General features: G+C 42.0%; 1 protein-coding gene and 1 pseudogene across 2 annotated transcripts in view; one reads left to right on the top strand and one right to left on the bottom strand.

Annotated features, from left to right (window-relative positions):
- Nucleotides 1-1,176: 1,176 nt before the first annotated feature.
- LOC111146673 lies at nucleotides 1,177-1,871 on the bottom strand (annotated as a pseudogene).
- A 2,605-nt stretch (nucleotides 1,872-4,476) lies between these two features.
- Nucleotides 4,477-20,255, top strand: part of LOC111146672 (POP1 homolog, ribonuclease P/MRP subunit) — a 31,087-nt gene continuing 15,308 nt past the window's right edge. The window contains exons 1-10 of one of the 2 annotated variants that reach the window (XM_022502328.1): nucleotides 4,477-4,618; nucleotides 6,647-6,814; nucleotides 7,732-7,907; nucleotides 9,400-9,648; nucleotides 11,727-11,814; nucleotides 12,231-12,418; nucleotides 14,253-14,509; nucleotides 14,634-14,733; nucleotides 17,871-17,979; nucleotides 18,546-18,665. In XM_022502328.1, the coding sequence (XP_022358036.1) occupies nucleotides 4,477-4,618; nucleotides 6,647-6,814; nucleotides 7,732-7,907; nucleotides 9,400-9,648; nucleotides 11,727-11,814; nucleotides 12,231-12,418; nucleotides 14,253-14,509; nucleotides 14,634-14,733; nucleotides 17,871-17,979; nucleotides 18,546-18,665 (1,597 nt within the window). Of the gene's footprint in view, nucleotides 4,619-6,646; nucleotides 6,815-7,731; nucleotides 7,908-9,399; nucleotides 9,649-11,726; nucleotides 11,815-12,230; nucleotides 12,419-14,252; nucleotides 14,510-14,633; nucleotides 14,734-17,867; nucleotides 17,980-18,545; nucleotides 18,666-20,255 lie in introns of both variants that reach the window. The other variant, XM_022502327.1, reaches the window with a different exon arrangement.

Raw genomic sequence — 20,255 nt, 5'->3', positions numbered from 1 at the left:
GATATGTCCAATTTATTTGAAGATTTTGGGGAAAACACATTTGTAAACACTGGCATATACTTAGTGCTCATTAAAGCTAAAGGAGTAACTGTGGAAACAAACAAACAATATTAGGAATAGATGTAAAACTCACCTGATTGTCCACGTAGGAGTTATAATTCCTTCTGGAAGCTATTTTTAAGCAAAATCTTTAGACCTCATAAGGATATAATCTATAGTCATTCTCCTCTGCTGTTAGAACTGTTTGAGGACCACTGCTAGTTCAATCTGCTAATTTTTCAGTCTGGTATCAAAGCTTACCCCAGTCCTTGAGTCCCAGCCTCCTCCTGGCCTGTTTAGTGTGCAGTAGATTCAAATCCAGATTGAATCAATAGCATACTTCCCAGGCAGTGTGCTCTGTCTTGCTGGGTAAGTTCTGATTCAAGTAGATAATAGTAGCTGAATGAAATTGTTTTGTGAAATCATTCTGAATTGCTTTTTTTTTTTTTTAACTGAGTTATGACAAATTTATTATCATGAAGGAAACAAGTATAGCCAGCCATCTTTTTTTTTTTTTTTTTAAGATTTTATTTATTTATTTATTTGTCAGAGAGAGAGAGAGAACAAGAGCAGGCAGAGTGGCAGGCAGAGGCAGAGAGAGAAGCAGGCTCCCTGCTGAGCAAGGAGCCCGATGTGGGACTCGATCCCAGGACCCTGGGATCATGACCTGAGCCGAAGGCAGCAGCTCAACCAACTGAGCCATCCAGGCATCCCCTAGCCAGCCATCTTAAAAAATGCCCCAACCACTGCTTCTCAATATAGAAAGACTAAAACTACATACGTTTATCGTACAACAAATCCCATCTCTGTCCCCTGAAATTCCCCTCGTTTCATTCATTAGAAGGGGATTAAGAAAGAAAAAAAAAAGACTTAAAGAGCACTTTACAGCAGCATTCAGCCTTCCTATGAGATACTCAGCATCTTAAATATTATGTACACTTTTTTTTTTCTTTTAGTAAGCTAGACACTGGCTTCAGAGTTTATGGATCTGGAGAAGTAACAACCCATTCAAAACTACTCTAGAAATTGTCTTTTGGCAGAATAGCAGGTATCCGAGTTAAAAATAGGAGGGTTTTGTTGCTTTGTTTTCTTTGCAAAATTTAAATCGTTTTTGTTCCCCTTCTACCTAAACCTCGGTCACCACTCCTGAGTGGAGATGGGCAGAGGCTCTGGCCCCTGCTCCTCCGGCTTCTCAGCAGCTGTTTTCTTATTGCTGCAGCAAGGCTTGAATAGGTGCGTGTCAATGAGGACTTCCCCAAAACGGCCTTTATAGATAATCCCACAACATATTTTCTGTCTTTTCTAGCATGTGAGATCTAAAAAGGAAAAAACTGGCGTTCTGTTAGAGCCAGAGGCCATCTCTGTATCTGAGCCATCATCTGACTGGTTACTATAGCAAGGAGACTAAGCTGGGGAGGCACTTGAGGTGGTACTGTGAACATCAGAATTGTGACATTTAAATTCCTTCTGTAGTTTACTGATCTGGTTGCTTTTTATCCTGTTTCCAGGTAGAGTTTTCATTTTCTTTGGTTTCAATGTAGTCTTCAGACTGGGTCCTGCCCTTGCATCTACCACATGATTCCAGTTTTTTTTTTTTTTGATCCTGCTGGCAATTTCTTCCATCTTTTCACAAGCAGGACACAGGCATTACAGATGTCTCCTGAACGAGTCTCATGCAACCCAAAACAGCTCTGGAAGTCCTTTTCATAGCGTTTACTGTCAGTGAATCGAGAACTGGAGGACTTCGCTCTGCAAATACAGCAGCCCTCTATACTTCGGTACATCTTTGGCTTGTGAAAATCAAACATTTTTTCTTCTGGGCAATAGTCTTCCAAAGGCGCAATAACGTTCTCGAGGTGCAGAGTGCACGCCAAGCCAACCCTCCCTTCCGATCGCTCCCTCCTCCTTAACTGCCTTGTCTAGAAAGATTGTCTCCTGCAGTTCTCCATTCTGAATAGTTCTTAATGCGGACTGATCTGAGCCATGTCATTCACTAGCTGATTGGTTCTGCAGAACTTCATTTGCTTCCTATATATTTTTTAATTTGAGAGATGGTGTTGGGTGTACATGTAGTTGTCTTTCATTTAGGTGAAAGTGAAATGACATAATCTTTGTAATTTCGGTCTGGCCTCCCTGGGCCTGCTCAGTTTTATCTTTCCTCTGTTTGAGAGTAATAGCTACTGTAAATCAAGCTACTGTAAATCAAGCCCTTAGTTTTTGCAAAGTGCCATGCTCAGTGTGTTATGTACATTACCTTACTCTCACAGCAACGTTGTGATGATTCCCATTTATAGAGAAGGGGACTGAGGCTCAAAGAGGGAAAGTAACTTTCCTAAGATTAGGTAACTAAAAAGTGTTAAGGAACATATTTGATCCAGATTTTTCCTAACTCCAAAGGAAGGGTTCTTAAATACTACACAACACTGGTTACTTTTAGTTTTGAATGAAGCCCTGCATTGCGAAGGAGGTAAGTGAATGGGTGGTAGTTAATTCAGCGGCATTCGGTGGGAGTGGTGCACGTCTTGATGTGGCAGTCTGTTTTTGCAGGTGTTTTTGGCTGGCGTAACGAGTGGGGTAACACTGCTGGCATTTGTCAGGTGGGGACCAGGGATGTTAGACATGCTGCAGTGTGCAGGAAAGTTCCACAGTAGCCCAGTACCTGTTTTACATAAAAGCACAAAATATCGGTTACATGGTTTTCATATACACTGAACTTTCTAGGAGCTCAATAAATCAAAACAAGGTTGTACCTTCCCCCTCTCTTCCTTTCGCTTCTTTACCAAGGGGTGTTCACTAGTTTGGAAAGCTATGTTGACAGTGGCATTGCTGCCTTCTCTTTGAGGTTCTGGTACAACCCACCTATATTACTTTGCCTTTGTAGCTGTTGCATTCGTGTTAATTCCATGTATAGGTACCAGTAAGGACTAGTGTTAAAATATCAAAATGCTTTGAGAACGGCTTGGCTCTGCTACTCTGAGCTTCCTTCCTTCGCGCCGGACTCTTCAGATTCCCTACAGTCAGTAAGAAGAGAGTTAATGACTATGGCATGGGGGCTTCCAGGCCTCTTCTCCAGCTCTACAAGTTGCGGCAGTGCCTGTACTGGGGCCTTGTGTTGTGATTATACCCCTGAGTTCAGACTGTCTCCCTATTTTACATAAGGTCACCCAGTAGCGGTGACATAGTTACATGCAGAAGGTACACACTATTTTATTAAAATTACTTTTTAGTTCTCCTTTACATTATAGTTAGGCCACATATTGTAGGGTATATATTATTAAAAGTTAGATGTCTAGTAGGTTATGTTATTAATGAATTTAATTTCAAAATAGAAAACAGATGTTTCAGGCCATTCAGGAAAGAAGAGGGAGGAGCGCCCGGGTGGCTCAGTTGGTTAAAGGGTTCGACTCTTGATATCGGCTCAGGTTATGATCTTGGTCATGAAGTTGAGCCCCATGTCGGACTCCATGCTTAGTGTGGGGTCTGCCCAAGACTCTCTCTCCCTGTTCTTCTTCCTTTTTTTTTTTTTTTTAAAGAGTTTATTTATTTATTTATTTGTCAGAGAGAGCGAGAGCGCACGCACAAGCAGGCAGAGTGGCAAGGCAGAGGCAGAGAGAGAAACAGGCTCCCTGCGGGGCCTGATGCAGGACTCGATCCCTGGACCCCGGGATCATGACCTGAGTTGAAGGCAGCAGCTTAACTGACTGAGCCACCCAGGCGTCCCTCTCTGCCTCTTCTGTTCCCCACTGCTCTTTCTGTCTCTCAAATAAATAAATAAACCGGAAAACAAAAAGAAAAAGGGGGCTGTTGAGTTTGAGAGTTGAGAACTACTGAGTAAATCCATGAGGCTACTGCAGGATTTTGTCCTTTATCCTTGTTTTAAATTGAAATCTTTTGGCTGTTATGAATTATAGGTACAGCTGTCCTTGTCTCAGTGGCTGAAATGAAAACATCAGTAATATATGTACTTGTAGAGGGCATCATATCAGAATAGCATGTACTCTAGATCATGATTCAGGTGGCTCTTGTTTCACCAAAAATTTTTTGCCTTGGCAGAGGGATCTTCTCTTGTACCTCATTTTTCATTCTTTCAATAGACTTTGTGCAGTGTCAGCATTGGGATGTGATTGAATTATCTGGCAATACATTCTAGAATATACTAATAATGGTCTCTTCCGTCAGTAGACTTATTTTTTTCCTGTTGAATTGGTTTTTTGGTGTTAATACCATTCATGGCTGCCCTAGAGGTGCCCCTGGTGATGCATCTTCTGTGGATCAGTATCATGATAACATTTTGATCTCATCAGCCCACTTATAAGTAAAGATTCATTATAGTGAAGAATCAGATTTTGTACATGAATTTTTGTTTACTACATGTATTTCTATCTTTGTATGGAAGTTCCCTGTGCCTGTACTAAATTTATTACTTTCTTTCCAGAAATGTCTAATGCAAAAGAAAGAAAACATGCTAAGAAAATGAGGAACCAGCCCACTAACGTGACTTTATCTTCTGGCTTTGTGGCCGATAGGGGCACAAAGTACCATAATGGAGGTGGAAGACCTTTCCAAGCTCAAAAACAAGGTAAGATACACAGTACTTTCTCCACTCTGTTTGGATCAAAATTCTTTCTTTTTTAAGATTTTTATTTTATTTATTTGAGAGAGAGCGTGCACGTGAGCCTGAGTACATGCATGAGCAGGGGGAGGGGCAAAGGGAGAGGGAGAAGCAGAGTCCCCACTGAGCAGGGAGCCTGACCTGGGGCTTGATCCCAGGGCTCTGAGATCATGACCTGAGCCGAAGGCAGACGCTTAACCAACTGAGCCACCCAGGCACCCTTTGTCAGTTCTTTTTGATACTTATTATTTAAATAGTAAATAACCTGCATTAAAAACAGATACAGTTGACCCTCATTATTCACACATTTTGTATTTGCAAATAAGTTGATTTGTAACCCCCAAATTAATACTTACGGTACTTTGGTGGTCATTTGTGGACTTGTGAAGAAAGGGGAGAAATTTGAGTCACTCCACATGGACGTTCTTAGCTGAGATTCCCGACTGTGTTCTTGCTTCTGCTTTCTTTTTTTTTTTTTTGCTTCTGCTTTCTGACGGAGACAACCAGATGGGGGGACACTAGTGGGGTTTCGCAGCAGAGCCCAGGGAGCTCTGTCTCCCACTGGGGATTGAGTTCCAGCAGATCACTTAGCACTTCTGAATCTCTTTTTTCCTTTGTAAATAAAGGAAACAGAATGTACCAGGATGAGTTGTTTTTATGGTGTGAGATTGCAATCAGTGTGATATGTGTTTGTATGTATTTCCTCTAGGAACAGTGGTTCAGTATTTGCTAATTCAGTGTTCTTTGTGACCTTATAGTACATAATTGCTGGGAATAAGAATTGGCTGTATTAGAGTGGGTATGTTATAACTCTATCTTAACACAATTACTATTAAATCACACTATTTTCGGGGCACCTGGGTGGCTCAGTCTAAGCATCTGTCTTCGGCTCAGGTCATAATCCCAGGGTCTGGGATGGAGCCCAGCATAGGGCTCCCTGTTCAGTGGGGAGCTTGCTTCTTCCTCTCCCTCTGCTGCTCCCCCTGCTTATGCTTGTACTTTCTCTCTCTCTCTCTCTCTCTCTGACAAATAAATAATTAATAAATAAATAATAATTAAATAAAATCTTTAAAAAAATTCACACTATTTTATTTCCTAAAAGAGGCACAGTGTGTTTATTTTAAGTGCGTTTAACTTATGTGCTGATTTTAGAACCTTATGATATGAAGGTAACAGTTGTTCTTTGGGTAGCAATAGAAAATGCCAGTTTGGGAAGACAGCAAGCGGGTGACTAAGAACTTTATGGGGACACTTCAAAGAAGAGTATGGATTGGATCTGATTAACTGAGTTTTAGACACATATTCAAAAATTGAGATTCGGATCCAATAGTTGGTGCTTACCATGCCATGTCAGAAGCCTTAACACATACTATCTCATTTAAACCTCCCAGCAACAAACTTTGTAACATGTTTCATGGAGTACAGGGGCGTAATAATTAAAACTATAATGGAAGTAAACTGGAACACCATAAAATTCTCTGCTGAGCTCTCCCTCCATTTACAGACAGGGATTCAAAGTTATCTCAAAGTCAGTGGTTTCATCGCCCAGACATTTGTATAGAGACTTTGCTTTTATTTCTTTCTTTAATTTAGCATGGGCTCCCAACTTGAGTGTGCCAGAGAATTATGATAAAAGACTAAATATACAAAATCATGTAAATTGTAGCATTTAAGAGAGCTGAGATTTAAAAATCTATTTTGTACTGTTTGGAGAAAAGGTCCCTTGTATCAGTTATATGCAAGGTTAATTTGTCATGCCGACAACATTAGCCAGTGTGAGGCCCGCTAGCAGTGTCACCTTGGGCAAGGTAATTCATTCACCTCACTCTCCGAGATTCCCTCCTCTTTAAAGGGAAGATAGTAATAACCTCCTTACAGGGTGGTTGTAGGATTAAAAACATTAGTGTTGCCACCCAGTGAATGTTCTCCACTGTAATGCAGATCCCTGGTAAGGCTGACCTATTTCTTTCTGTTTTCTTTTTGAAAATAAACCAGAGCCTTTCCCTGGAACTTCACGACAGCGGCAAACCAAAATGACCCACCACTCCCCCGTGGATCCTGATGTGAAGGAGCAGTCTTCCTCCAAAATCATGTTTAAAAAGAAAGGAGGTTGGAAAGCAGGTCCGGAGGGCATGTCTCAGGAAATTCCCAAGTATATAACTGGTAGGTGTTTGTGAAGAAGTGAAGTTTGATTATACGATGAGCTCTCGGTTTCTGATAAAGCCAGACTTCAGTGTCTGTCTTCGCCCTGCCTCCCCATCTCCCTCCTCTCCTCCTCCCTTCTCGCCTCCTGCCTAGACTTTGGCTGTAGCTTCCCTCAACCTGATTGTTCTCTCTTCAGTCTCTCTTTTCCCTCTTACTTGTCTTCTTTTAAGTCCATATCTGTGAAATCTTGCTTTTCATCCTAAAATCTTCTTTGCCCTTCCCCTACCCGTTTTTAAAATATAAAATGCCATCTCTGTGTCTCAGCACCCATTCTCCAAAGATGAAACCAAATTTAACACATTCCTAGGATAAGACCTCCAGGCCCTTTAGACCTTGTCTCCTGTCGCCTCTGCTATCCCCCAACCCTGTATTCTTTAGGTGTGTCTTCTAACCTCTGTGCCTCCTGTTTACATCCAAAAAATTTCTGTTTTTCTAGAAGGAAAAGTAGTAATAGTTATGGGTACATATTTGGAAAAAGCAGAAAATATATATATAAAAAAAAAAGCCCTTGAAGTCACAACCATTGTTAAAATCTTGCTTTTTCTTTGTTTTCTTATGGGATTGTTGCCCTTAAAAATGGTTGAGATTATATTGCCCGTAGGCCTCTGTTTTAAGAAATTCTTTGTAAACTTGCTTTAAACTTTTTATCTGATTAGAAAAGTAACACTGAATCCTGGTAGAAAAGAGAAGTTGAAACAGAATAGTTTCATAATCTTTAATACACAAATAACCACCCTTGGTATTAATCTAATTGGGGGTTCAGGTGGTGGGTGAGTTGTAAGCCCACAGACTTCAGCTCTCTCTTCCTTCGGAGATCTACCAGAAGTACGGATTTGAGACTTAATCTTTAATGATGGTGCTGGTTTTGTCAACAGCTTCTACTTTTGCTCAAGCTCGAGCTGCGGAAATCAGTGCTATGTTGAAAGCAGTGACCCAGAAGTCTTCCAATTCGCTGGTTTTCCAGACCCTGCCCCGCCACATGAGACGGAGAGCCATGAGCCACAACGTCAAGCGCCTTCCCAGGCGGTTGCGGGAGATTGCCCAGAAAGAGGTATGAGTTTCACTTAGTGTAAATGTTTCAGTTAGTAGTTCCTAAAAGAAATTGAGAACTCTTAACCTAATAGAATTAAAATGAAAAAAGCAAAATGGTCATTTTGCATATTTTGGTTTAATCATGGTTCCTCCCACCGCCCCCTTGCTCTCTAATTAGCGGACATTTGGATATTACACATAGTATTTGGAAGGCCCTTTCTTTTCTTTTTTTTTTTAGTTTCAGGTTGGAAGCCCTTTCTTTTAATAGCGTTAAATAGTTGATGGTCCCCTGCCAGATTTAAAATAAAATCCTAACCTTACCATATAAGTGATTTTAATTCTGTATTTTGGAGGTGTGGCCAGCTCAAAGTTGGAAGGTTAAGGGAAAAAAGCATCAATGCCTGGTATTTGCCTTTTGACTTTTTCAACATCGAAAACTTGACTAGGGTTTAATTGTCATTCAAGTCTAGTTGTTTTCGGCTTCACCAAAATCCTTGGCTTGGGCATTGTCAGATGGTCTAGGCTACCCATGTCTTTGCTAGTTGATTTGAAAGTTCTCCATGGAGCACCTTCTCTAAACTGGTACTATTCTGGTGGGGGGGTTAGAGTTCATCAACATAAACCCTTTATCCTTAGGGGCCCGTAGACTCCCATCCAAGTACTAACCAGGCCCGACCCTGCTTAGCTTCCGAGATCAGACGAGAGGGGCCCGTAGACTAAAGGGGAAGAGTTTTTGGGCTTGTTTCCCCCCCTCCCAAAAGTTTTGCTCAGCTATGAAGGAGATTAAGAGTGAAAACTGAACAGGGATTTTGTGCTTTCTAGACATAACGTAAGGTTTGTTTCCGAGTCATCAGGTTTGGCATTTGTCTCTCGGGACCTAGCCAATGTGAAATATATAGGTTTTCCTCGCTTGATATTTTTCATCCTATGTTTTGGGTTTCGTTCTAATCTCAGAGGTTAAAAAACCAATAACAAAAAAGCTAGCATCTGAGTGTTGTCTTGCTCTCTAATATGAATAGCCACAGTAAGCTTGTGTTATTGTGTGGAGCATTTTATAAATATTCTAATCCTCATAGTCCACGAAGCTTGCCCAGTTAGTGAAAGGACTGGGCTTCCTCTCTAAGTTTGCCCATCTCTGAGGTCTTCATTCTGTTGCCTCCCCTTCTCTTCTTTCTTTGGAGAGATAACCAAGTTAAAAAAATAAGCATACTGGGGCACCTGGGTGGCTCAGTGGGTTAAGTATCTGCCTTTGGTTTAAGTCATGATCTCCAGGTCCTGGAATCGAGCCCCGTGTCGGGTGCCCTGCTCAGTGGGGAGTCTGTTTCCCCCTCTTCCTCTGCTCCTACCCCTGCTTGTGCTCTCTCTGTCTCTCTCAAATAAAATCTTTAAAAAAAATTTAAGCGTACTAATGGAGTCTACCTAATCCAAAGCTAGTCGTTTGAATTCCTCACACATAGCTTTGTTTTGAGACCGTTACAAAGTAGGATCTGCCTCTGTCCTTGAAACCGCAGGCCGAGAAAGCAGTACATCAGAAAAAAGAACATTCAAAGAATAAATGCCATAAAGCTCGAAGATGCCACAAAAACCGGGTGCTAGAATTCAACCGTAGACAAAAGAAGAACATATGGTTGGAGACTCACATCTGGCACGCCAAGCGGTTTCACATGGTCAAGAAGTGGGGCTACTGTCTGGGAGAGAGGCCGACAGTGAAGAGCCACAGAGCCTGCTACCGAGCCATGACAAACCGGTGCCTCCTTCAGGTGTGTGCTTCTGGCTGCGTTTCTTTTTTGGTTTGTTTCGACAAAATGGAAGTGATGTCTGGGCTCAGTCCTAAGGGGTAAGACAGTGGGAGAGTCAGGGAGGCAGAGGAAGTCAGGTAAGACGGAATAACGGAAATAAATTCGGTGTGATTAACACGAAGAGAGTGGGATTGAAGATAATGTGAAGAGGAGGTTAGTTTGGGAGAAATAAGGAGGAACCACGTCCTGCAGGGTCTTGGTGGTCACGTTTGAGATTTCTTCAGTACTGATTCATTTAGAAGTCATTGCTCCACACCAAATATTTGTGTGCCCTTAGAGCTATGTTCAAAATGCTGTTCTGAATGCTTATGATTCAGTGGGATGCTGGGAAGTTTGTTTCAAATTCTTTGAGAGGACAGTTTGTTGTAGAGCTGGTGGTAGTATTAATCTTGTCCCTCTCCCCTCCCCCAGTTGCTAAATCAAATTGCTTTCTCTCTCCCAATAAATATTTAGAAATCTCCTTTAGGCAGAGGATCTTTCAATGGTAGGATGACCTTGGCGAGATTTTTTTTTTTTAACTTTTTTATCTGAGTGTAGTTGACACATAGTCTTAATGAGTCACAGGTGTACAACAGTGATTCTGCTTCTCTCTGTTATGCCACGCTCACTGCAGCATAGCTGCCATCTGTCACCACACAACGCTATTACAGTATCATTGACTGTATTTTCTGCTGTGCCTTTTATCCCCGTGACCTGTTCATTCCATAATTGGAAGCCTTGACCAAGTTTTAAAAGCCATTGTACTATGATTCTTTGATACCAAGATCTTGAGAGCAATATAGCAGACTAATCAATATAAGAACCTTTAAAAAATTGTGGTTAAATGTACATAACATCAAATTTGTACACTTTAATTACCTTCTTTTTTAAGGTTTTTGGTTTTTTAAATTTGACAGAGAGAGGCAGAGCAAGAGAGGGAAAACAAGCAGGGGGAGTGGAGACGGAGAAGCAGGCTTCCTGCCGAGCCAGGAGCCTGATGTGGAGCTTGATCCCAGGAACCTGGGATCATGACCTGAACCGAAGGCAGATGCCTAACCAACTGAGCCACCCAGGCGCCCCAAGATTTTGTTTTTAAATAATCTTTACACCCAACATGGGGCTTGAACTTACAACCCTGAGATCAAGAGTTGCATGCCCTAACAGAGTGAGCTAGCCAGGCACACCCTTTAATTATTTTTAAGTGCGCAGTTCTGTGGCATTAACTGTAGTCACGTTGTTGTGTAACTATGGTCACCATCCATCCCCAGATCTTTTTCATCTTCTCAAAATGAAACTACCCCTGTTAAACAATAACTCCCATTGCCCACCCTCTTGCTCCTGGCAACCACCATTCTAATTTCTGTCGCTAGGAATTTGATCATTCTAGATGCCTCATATAAGTAGAATCACACAATATTTATCCTTTTGAGACTGGCTTATTTCACTTAACATAATGTCTCCAAGGTTCACCCTTGTTGTCTCATGTGTTGGAATTTCCTCATGTTTGAGGCTGAATAGTACTGCGTTGTATGTGATACTCCATCTTGTTTATCTGTTTATCCAACAATGGGCATTTGAGCCAGCTAGGAGCACCCACAGATATTCTTTCTGACAAGGACACCGTAACTTAACATTTTAAATGAAAATTCATTTTGACTTTGCTTAAGATTGGTTTAAGAATATTTGGGGCCCCTGGGTGGCTCAGTGGGTTAAAGCCTCTGCCTTCGGCTCTGGTCATGATCCCAGGGTCCTGGGATCGAGCCCCGCATCGGGCTCTCTGCTCAGCAGGGAGCCTGCTTCCTCCTCTCTCTCTGCCTGTGTCTCTGCCTACTTGTGGTCTCTGTCTGTCAAATAAATAAAAATCTTTAAAAAAAAAAAAAGAATATTTGCTAATGTCCTAGGAATAGACAGATTTCAGATTTTGACTTACGAAATGATAGCTTTAGCAATTTGGTCTGTGTCATGGACCTGTAGAAGTTTTTCTGATGTGGCCTTTGGCTTCTCACAGTTTTCCCCATGTCCTTTCCTGAGTATTTAATTATGTCTCTCCCTCTGTGCAGGATTTATCCTACTACTGTTGTTTGGAGTTGAAGGGCAAAGAGGAAGAAATCCTGAAGGCTCTTTCTCCGATGTGTAGCACAGATGCAGGTAAACCTGTTTCAAAGCTGAGCACTATTTTAGTCTTTGAGTATTTACTCATACCTCTAGCAAGGAAGCTTTAAACATATATCAAAACGCGAGAGAGAGTTCTTGTTCCCAAGGAGCGTGTTAATGTTAGAGAAGTGGGGCTTGTTTCAGATCATTTCTAACGTTGTCAGGTGTTAAGTGAGAGAGCCGTTGTTCGGGTGGAGTGACTTCAGTCAGGCAGAAACTCAAACCTCTTCAAATCATTCATTGACTGTTTATTGAGAACTTACCATGTGCCAGGCTTTGATCTATGCAGTGATCAAAAGCAGCGCCTCACCCCTCAGGGAGATAGACAACAAGAAACAGTGTGGCGATCGGGCGATAGCACCGCCATCTCAGCACCGGAGATCATGACGTGTTGTCTTTGTTTACATCAGGACTGACTTTCGCAGCAGTTCACTGCCTGTCTGGGAAGCGCCAAGGTAGTGTCCTGCTCTATCGGGCAAACAGATACCCTCAAGAGATGCTGGGGCCTGTCACGTTTATTTGGAAGTCTGAGAGAACCCCCAGTCACACTTCTGAGAGCAGGCAGTTGTGGATCTGGCTTCATCCAACGCTTAAACAGGTATAATCCTTGAGATGATTTCCTCGCAACTCTGTTACTGCATTCTTTTTTTTTTTTAAGATTTTATTTATTTCACAGAGCGAGAGAGGGAATGCCAGCAGGGAGAGTGGGAGAGGGAGAAGCAGGCGGAATTCCCGCTGAGCAGGGAGCCCGATGTAGGGCTTGATTCCAGGACCCTGGGATCATGATCTGAGTCTAAGGCGGATGCTTAATGACTGAGCCGCCCAGGTGCCCCTGTTACTGCATTCTTAATTACCATTGAAATCAGTGCTTTGGAAGTTTAAGTAGTATAAAAGTTGGGCTGATAGCTTGGTATTTGAATAGAGGGAAGAAAATGTTATGTGAATATGAAACGAAGCAAATCTTGACCTTTTACATTTTGGTAAACCATAAGCAAAAGTAGAGATAAAGACCCACTATATAAATAGTGGCTTGGGGGCGCCTGGGTGGCTCAGTGGGTTAAGCCGCTGCCTTCGGCTCGGGTCCTAGTCTCGGAGTCCTGGGATCGAGTCCCGCATCTGGCTCTCTGCTCGGCGGGGAGCCTGCTTCCTCCTGTCCCTCTGCCTGCCTCTCTGCCTGCTTGTGGTCTCTGTCTGTCGAATAAATAAATAAAATCTAAAAAAAAAAAAAAAAATAGTGGCTTGAAGTGCTGCATTTGGTCTAATGCTCCCATGATGCCTGAATTCACTGGTATCTATGTGCTTGTCAGAGCCTCTTTGATGATGAGAAGCTGTTTTAAGTAAGTCTGATGATTTTTAATCTCTGTTACTCATTTTTTTTTCTTTGGTCTATTCACTAGTTTCATATGGTAAGCCGTAAATTTTTTCAAAAAAATATTAACTGTTCAGAGTAGTCATGTTGTTTTCATTAGTCTTTCATTAATCGTCACAAACTTAGGAGTTTGGTTTTTTTAAAAAAGATTTTATTTATTTAAGATTTTTCCTTTTCTTTTTTTTTTTTTTTGTCAGAGAGAGAGAGCACAAGCAGAGGGAGAGGCAGGCAAAGGGAGAAGCAGGTTCCCTGTTGAACAAGGAGCCCATGTGGGACTTGATCCCAAGACTCTGGGATTGTGACCGATTGAGCCACCCAGGTGTCCCAAGATGTTATTATTTGACAGAGAAGTGCACAAGCAGGCAGGACTCAGTCTCAGAACCCTGGGATTATTACCCAAGCCTAAGGCAGAGGCTTAACCAACTGAGCCACCCAGGCGCCCCTGACACTTAGGAGCTTTTTTGTTTCAAATGCCATGCACTGCTTAGAAGCAACAAAAAAGCTTTTTATCTTTTTTCTTTTTTTTTAAGATTTTATTTTTTTGATAGAGCGAGACACAGCAAGAGAGGGAACACAAGCAGGGGGCATGGGAGAGGGAGAAGTAGGCTTCCCACTGAGCAGGGAGCCCAATGCAGGGCTCGATCACAGGACCTTGGGGTCAGGACCTGAGCCGTAGGTAGACACTTAACGACTGAGCCACTCAGGCGCCCCAAAAGCTTTTTGATGATGGTGAATTTCATTTAATTTGTAAAGGGATAAAGATGTAAATTTTTTATTTATTTATTTATTTATTTATTTTTTTAAAGATTTTATTTATTTATTTGACAGACAGAGATCACAAGTAGGCAGAGAGGCAGGCAGAGAGAGAGAGGAGGAAGCAGGTTCTCCGCTGAGCAGAGAGCCCAATGTGGGGCTCGATCCCAGGACTCTGGGATCATGACCTGAGCCGAAGGCAGAGGCTTTAACCCACTGAGCCACCCAGGCGCCCCAGATGTAAATTTTTTAAAGGGAGTAAAAAAATAATATGAACTAAACCCCCTGAAGTGTCTCAATATTTCCTTAGGATATCTTAGAGGAACTCAAAGCAGTGTGCCAGTGTGTGGAACCCATCAAACCCACCGTCTGCACCCCCAGCCCTCTGCCGACAACATCCGAAGAAAAAAGCCAAACCGAACTGCCTGATGAGAAAATGGGCAAGAAAAGAAAACGGAAAGATGATGGAGAAAATGCTAAACCCGTTAAAAAAATCATCGGTGACGGAACTAGAGACCCACACCAGCCGTCTTCTTGGATCTCTGTAGCCACAGGCATTATAATCAGGTACAGGCTGGATTTGCTCTGAACCCACTGAATAGTTTTAGTGAAGACTTGCTCTGTTTTCACCAGTGGCTCAGACACTGTGTACGGTGGACGTTTCCATCTCGAGACCTTCTCTCTCTTTCAGTGATTTGACGATGGAGATGAACAGGCTCCGGTTGATCGGTCCGCTTTCCCACTCCATCCTGACCGAGGCGCTGAAGGCTGCTTCTGTCCAGACCATGAGAGTAAATGCGACTGTGGTGCTTTATTCCACTCATGTCCTTCTTAGCAAATTTGTGAGACCTAACATACTTCGGTACCATTTGGGGCCATGGCCTGTAAATGTTTCTTTCTCTGTCTCTGCTTCTTATCAAAGACTTGGTCACCTTCCACTTCTAGAAGAACAGATATCAGTGAATCTAAACATATTTGTTCTTATTAAATGCAGACTGTAAATGTAGGTGGTGAGTTTTGTGGGTAACAGAGCCCTTAAAGTTACTGAAATTCTGTGCCTTTTTTTGTTTGTTTGTACTTGTGTGGTGCATATTTTCTGGGGCTAGTTTTTTTTTTTTTTTAATTTAATTTAAATTCAGTTAACACACAGTGTGTTGTTAGTTTCAGAGGCAGAGTTCAGTGATTCATCAGTCTTACAGAACACCCAGTGCTCATTATATCACGTGCCCTCCTTAATGTCCATCACCCAGGGACCCCATCCCCCCACCTCCCCTCCAGCAACCCTCAGTTTGTTTCCTATGATCAAGAGTCTCACAAATGGCAAGATTTCAGGTTTTTTGATGGCTGCATAGTAGTCCTTTGTGTGTGTGTGTTTTAAGATTTTATTTATTTATTTGATAGAGATCACAAGTAGGCAGAGAGGCAGACAAAGACGGGGGCAGGCTCCCTGCTGAGCAGAGAGCCTGAGGCAGGGCTTGATCCCAGGACCCTGGGATCATGACCTGAGCCGAAGGCAGAGGCTTTAACCCACTGAGCCACCCAGGCGCCCCTCCATTGTATATTTATATCACATCTTCTTTACCTGTTCATCTGTCGGTGAACATCTGGGCTCTTTCCACAGTTAGGCTATTGCGGACATTGCTGCTATAAACATTTGGCTTCACATGCCCCTTCGGATCACTACATTTGTATCTTTAGGGTAAATACCCAGTAGTGCGATTGCTGGGTCATAGGGTAGCTCTATTTTTAACGTTTTGGGGAACCTCCATGCTGTTTTCCAGAGTGGCTGCACCAGCTTGCATTCCCTCCAGCAATGTAATAAGGCTCTCTGGGGCTAATTTTAAAGGTCCGTGGTCCTGAAAAGGTTAAGAGCAATATGTCTAGTGCAGCACTGTCCAGCTTTCGGCAAGGGTGCGCCAAGTGTGGTAACTGTTAGCCCATGTAGCTCTTGAGCACTTGAGATGTGGCTGGTGTGACTGAGGAGCTGAATTTGTACCTTCATTGAATTTTAATTAACTAGAAATTAAATAAAAATAGACCTCTGTGGCCGGTGGCTACTAAGTTGCCCCTGCAGGTCTAGAGAAGAGCAACAAGGTTAGGAATCAGACGCTCCAGGTTCAGATTCGGTTTGTTTCCCTGTGTTAGCACAGCTGACCCTTCCGTGCCGGGGCCTCCCACAGAATTCATGTGGTCAGATAAGATGTAGGTGGGAACAGATTTTGAGCTGTTAGAAGAAAAATACTTTAAAAATCAAAAGCTACTTCTGTCCTCTCTCTCTCTGCTTCTACACCATCCTCAACCAGTGTGTCTCACCGAAGCAGCTTCCTCACTTCCTCTGCTCTTCTTTCCTTTCACCACAGCCTCCACGCAGGGAACAGAATGGTCTCTTAACAGTTGATTCATATATTGTCATTTCCCGATCTAAAGCTATTGAGTAGTTTCTTACCGTATTTGTGGTCATTCACGTGACTGCGTACTCTCGTGGCTTCCTGCCTCTGGCTCTGTCTTTCCACACTGCAGCTCAGCCGTGCTGTCCTTCTCTCAGGTCCTGGAATATGTCAGGTCTCTGCTCCCTTAAAGCCTTCACACCTGCTTTCTTCCCACCTGGCCAAATGTTCTGTCCTCGCCCCCTGCTTGGTAAACCTTCCTTAGTCTTCAGATTTCAGCCTTTATCTCATTTCCCTCTGGAATCCCTTCCTGACCCCCAAGTTAAATGAAATCAATTATATTGTATTTCATTGCATTTTGTATATTTCTCAGTTTAATATGTTTAGATTTGCTTGTTGTACTTAGGCAATGTTCATATTGAATTTGGTGAGGGCAAGGACTCTGTCCCCAGTGTTTAGCACAGTGCTTGGCACAGAGGAGGGCCTCCACTCCAGCTCATAAGTCGCTCAGGGAGGATTTGAACCTGAGAAGTTTGGTTCCAGAGCCGGTGCTTTAAACCAATAAGCTATGCTACTTGAGTGACATAAATAGCTCGTATGTTAACAGGTTGCTTCTGTAGAATCTGTAGGAGCACGTCCTACTTCAGTGAACTTCCGTATGAATCATGGCTGTAAGTCTCTTTCTCTGTGTGCACCTGGTACGGAGGTGCTTTTTGGTTTTCTTTTTTTTGTTTTTGTTTTTTATTTTTTAAAATTATTTATTTATTTATTTAGAGTTTATTTATTTATTTGAGAGACAGAGATAGCAACAGCATGAACCGTGGTGGGGAGGGAGAAGCAGGCTCCCCGCTGGGCATGGAGCCCGACACGGGGCTCGATCCCAGGACCCTGAGATCACAACCCGAACCGAAGGTAGATGCTTAACTGACTGAGCCACCCAGGCACCCCAAGTTCTTATATTTTTATTCATTTAAGTAATCTCTGTACTAGCATGGGGCTCAAACTCATGACCCTGATATTAAGAGTTTCATTCTTTTCTTACTGAGCCAGCCAAGTACCCCTGAGATGATTTTTGAAACCTTGCTCAATTCCTCATTCTATCTGGGAAAAATACAAGTAAAAGACTTGTGTATCTTATTTGAAGTTTCTAGGAATAAAGCAATTGTAAGATATCCTTTTGCCAAAGATTTCTTCAGACAGTGTAGGTTTGGTGTTTCTTTTTGTGGGGAAAGTCTTATTGCTTAAATTGGTATGAAGTTAGCAGTAGTGGGAGAGGAGCAAGGAGCAGTCCTCTTTCATCAGTAGTGTGTTGAGAGAAGAACGCAGGTGTCTCTCTGAAAACCATAGGTGTGGTTTTTAGTGTGTGAAATCTTGAGAGAAGTGTAATGCTATGTCCATGCCTCTGATTAGAAGAGCACTTAGGTTGGTGTGAATTAATGTGTTAAATAGGGGAGCAGTTGCCCATGAATCTCAGCCCTAACTAAATGATCAACTCTGATTCATCATTTCTCTGGTGAATAGGAGTTGTTATTTTTCAGGAGGGAGAAGACACAGAGAAGACACCTCACCACTGGTGGACTGAAACCTGTAAGAATCCTGATAGCGTTTCCCTTCATCACAGACAAGAAGCCATTTTTGAGTTGTTGGGAGGTATTCAGAGGGAATACTGACCGGGTGGTTTGGGGACGAAGGGAGGAGTGGGAAGTGCATTAAAAGAGTGTTTTATAGTTGGGCTAAGTACACGGAGCAGTGCTTTTTAACTTGGAACTCCTTGTCATAATACAGCAAGAGAACATGGAAGAGTGGTGCCTGACTCAGTGAACTTAGGAAACTCTGAGTTTATGTTAGTATTCCAAATAACTGGCATTCTGATATGATAGGTAAACACATAGCCCAGGTACTAAAACTAAGGTCTCTACTTATCCGTACACAATTACGTTTGTGTGTGAAGCTACTGTAGTTATCACTGATGGAAATATACATGTTCGTGTTGTAAAATAATCTGTTATGTTAACTTAATGTTTTTGGTGAGAAATATTACTCTCCACGAATGTTAATTTACTCTCTGAAAGTATTAATGGGACAAAAGAGGAATGTAGGTTTTTTAATAATTAGCCCAAGAAGAAATTTTTATTAAAAAATTTGAATATTCAAGCAAGTGTATATATTGTGAATGACTTTGTAAAAGGATGGGTTTTATTTGTTTTTTGTTAAAGGAATAACATCACCAGCAGAAATTCCAGCCGGTACTATTTTGGGACTGACTGTTGGGGATCCTCGAATAAATTTGCCTCCAAAGAGGTCCAAAGTTTTGCCCAATCCAGAAAAATGCCAAGGTAAAGTTTCTAGAACACTCCTGGTTTTCCTTACAATTTTGAGTAGTTTAGTTCCATGAGAAGAGTTCTGACAGCTCTGCATTGACTTCATCTGTAAAAAGTTAGGGTGATCTTTACCTGCCTCCTTTTCAAGGTGATTATAACCAAAGGAGATGGTGTGTATGGAAGTGTCTTTTAGCTAGGAGACGTGTAGCCTTGTCCTTATGTCCATTTTTTTTCCCCCCTGAGTTCTTTATTTTTAGTATCTGGTAAAAACCTGTCGTTCTGCAAACCGGGTTCTCTGAAAATGCCTGGCATTTCAGAATTTTAATTGTGAGGAAGGGATCTGCACCCGCAGCTGGTCTTGTGCTCATTGGAAGCCTCTGTCTGACCATACAGATGATCCAGGTTCGAATCCTGGCAAGGCCATCCCAGGTGCTGAAGGGTAAGAAGTCTTGGTTTAGACTCAGTAGAGTGGCCTGTGGGAGGTTGTTGGGTGGGGTGGCATCAGATGGTGGTTAGGAACCTGCTAAAATTTTAGTCTGATCTGGGATTCTCAACAATGGTGATAATATCGTGTTGTATTTACTGTCATTTAAACACTGAATTGGAAGAATCATTAAAATTACCTTCTGAATTTTGAGAGGAAAAATACAGGTATGTGTAGTAATAACTTCAGTTTTTTTTTTAACCTCTACATGTAGTTAATAGCTTATTAAAGGAGCAACAAATTAGTCCGTCAGATCCTTACATGAAAGGAGGATTGGATGAGAGAGGAGTTTGAAGCTCTGTAGACAGGTTAGTTAATCATGGAGCCTCAGACATTACTCAATGAGTTGTTGCCTCTTTTCTTTTTTAATGGCATTATTGTCTGATGCAACCCTCAAAGTTGCAGTGTTGACTGAGCATTAAACACTGACTGTCTTAATTGCTTTAAAGCTGTAGTTTCAACTCCACTTACTTTCCCTTGCTGCCTCAGATCCTTTTTTGGAATGAGGTAGTGACGTGTTAAATTCTTTTTAAGGCTTTTATCTTAATAGGAATCAGTTCAGGAAAATTAAAGTCTACCTTAAGACACATGATTTAATTTCTTTAAGAACCTACCAACTTGGTAGTCCTTGTTATATTTTATTAAAACCTGTTTTAGGTAATTTCATTGAAGTATTGGTATGTGAGCTACATAAAGAATTAACTTTTTGAGGAATTAGGATTATAACAATATCACTAATAGATGTAACATATCATCTAGGATGATAACTTAAAACTAAAGTTAGAAATAGACTTTGATGAGCCGGGTCAATTAATAAAAGATTAATCCTTGGAAGAGTCTTGGTGTCTTGATGATTGAAAACTTAATTCTCTGATGTACTTCCAGTTTCTCTCTCTCTTTTTTTTTTTTTTAAAGATTTTATTTATTTATTTGACAGAGAGAGATCACAAGTAGACAGAGAGGCAGGCAGAGAGAGAGAGAGGGAAGCAGGCTCCCTGCTGAGCAGAGAGCCCGATGTGGGACTCGATCCCAGGACCCTGAGATCATGACCTGAGCCGAAGGCAGCGGCTTAACCACTGAGCCACCCAGGAGCCCCCAGTTTCTCTTTCTACATCTGAAGT

Source organism: Enhydra lutris, unplaced genomic scaffold, assembly GCF_002288905.1.
Source record: "Enhydra lutris kenyoni isolate GAN:26980312 unplaced genomic scaffold, ASM228890v2 scaffoldscaffold14, whole genome shotgun sequence".
NCBI lineage: Eukaryota > Metazoa > Chordata > Mammalia > Carnivora > Mustelidae > Enhydra > Enhydra lutris.
The sequence above is the reverse complement of the archived record's forward strand: the minus strand, read 5'-3'. Positions and strand labels throughout refer to the sequence as shown.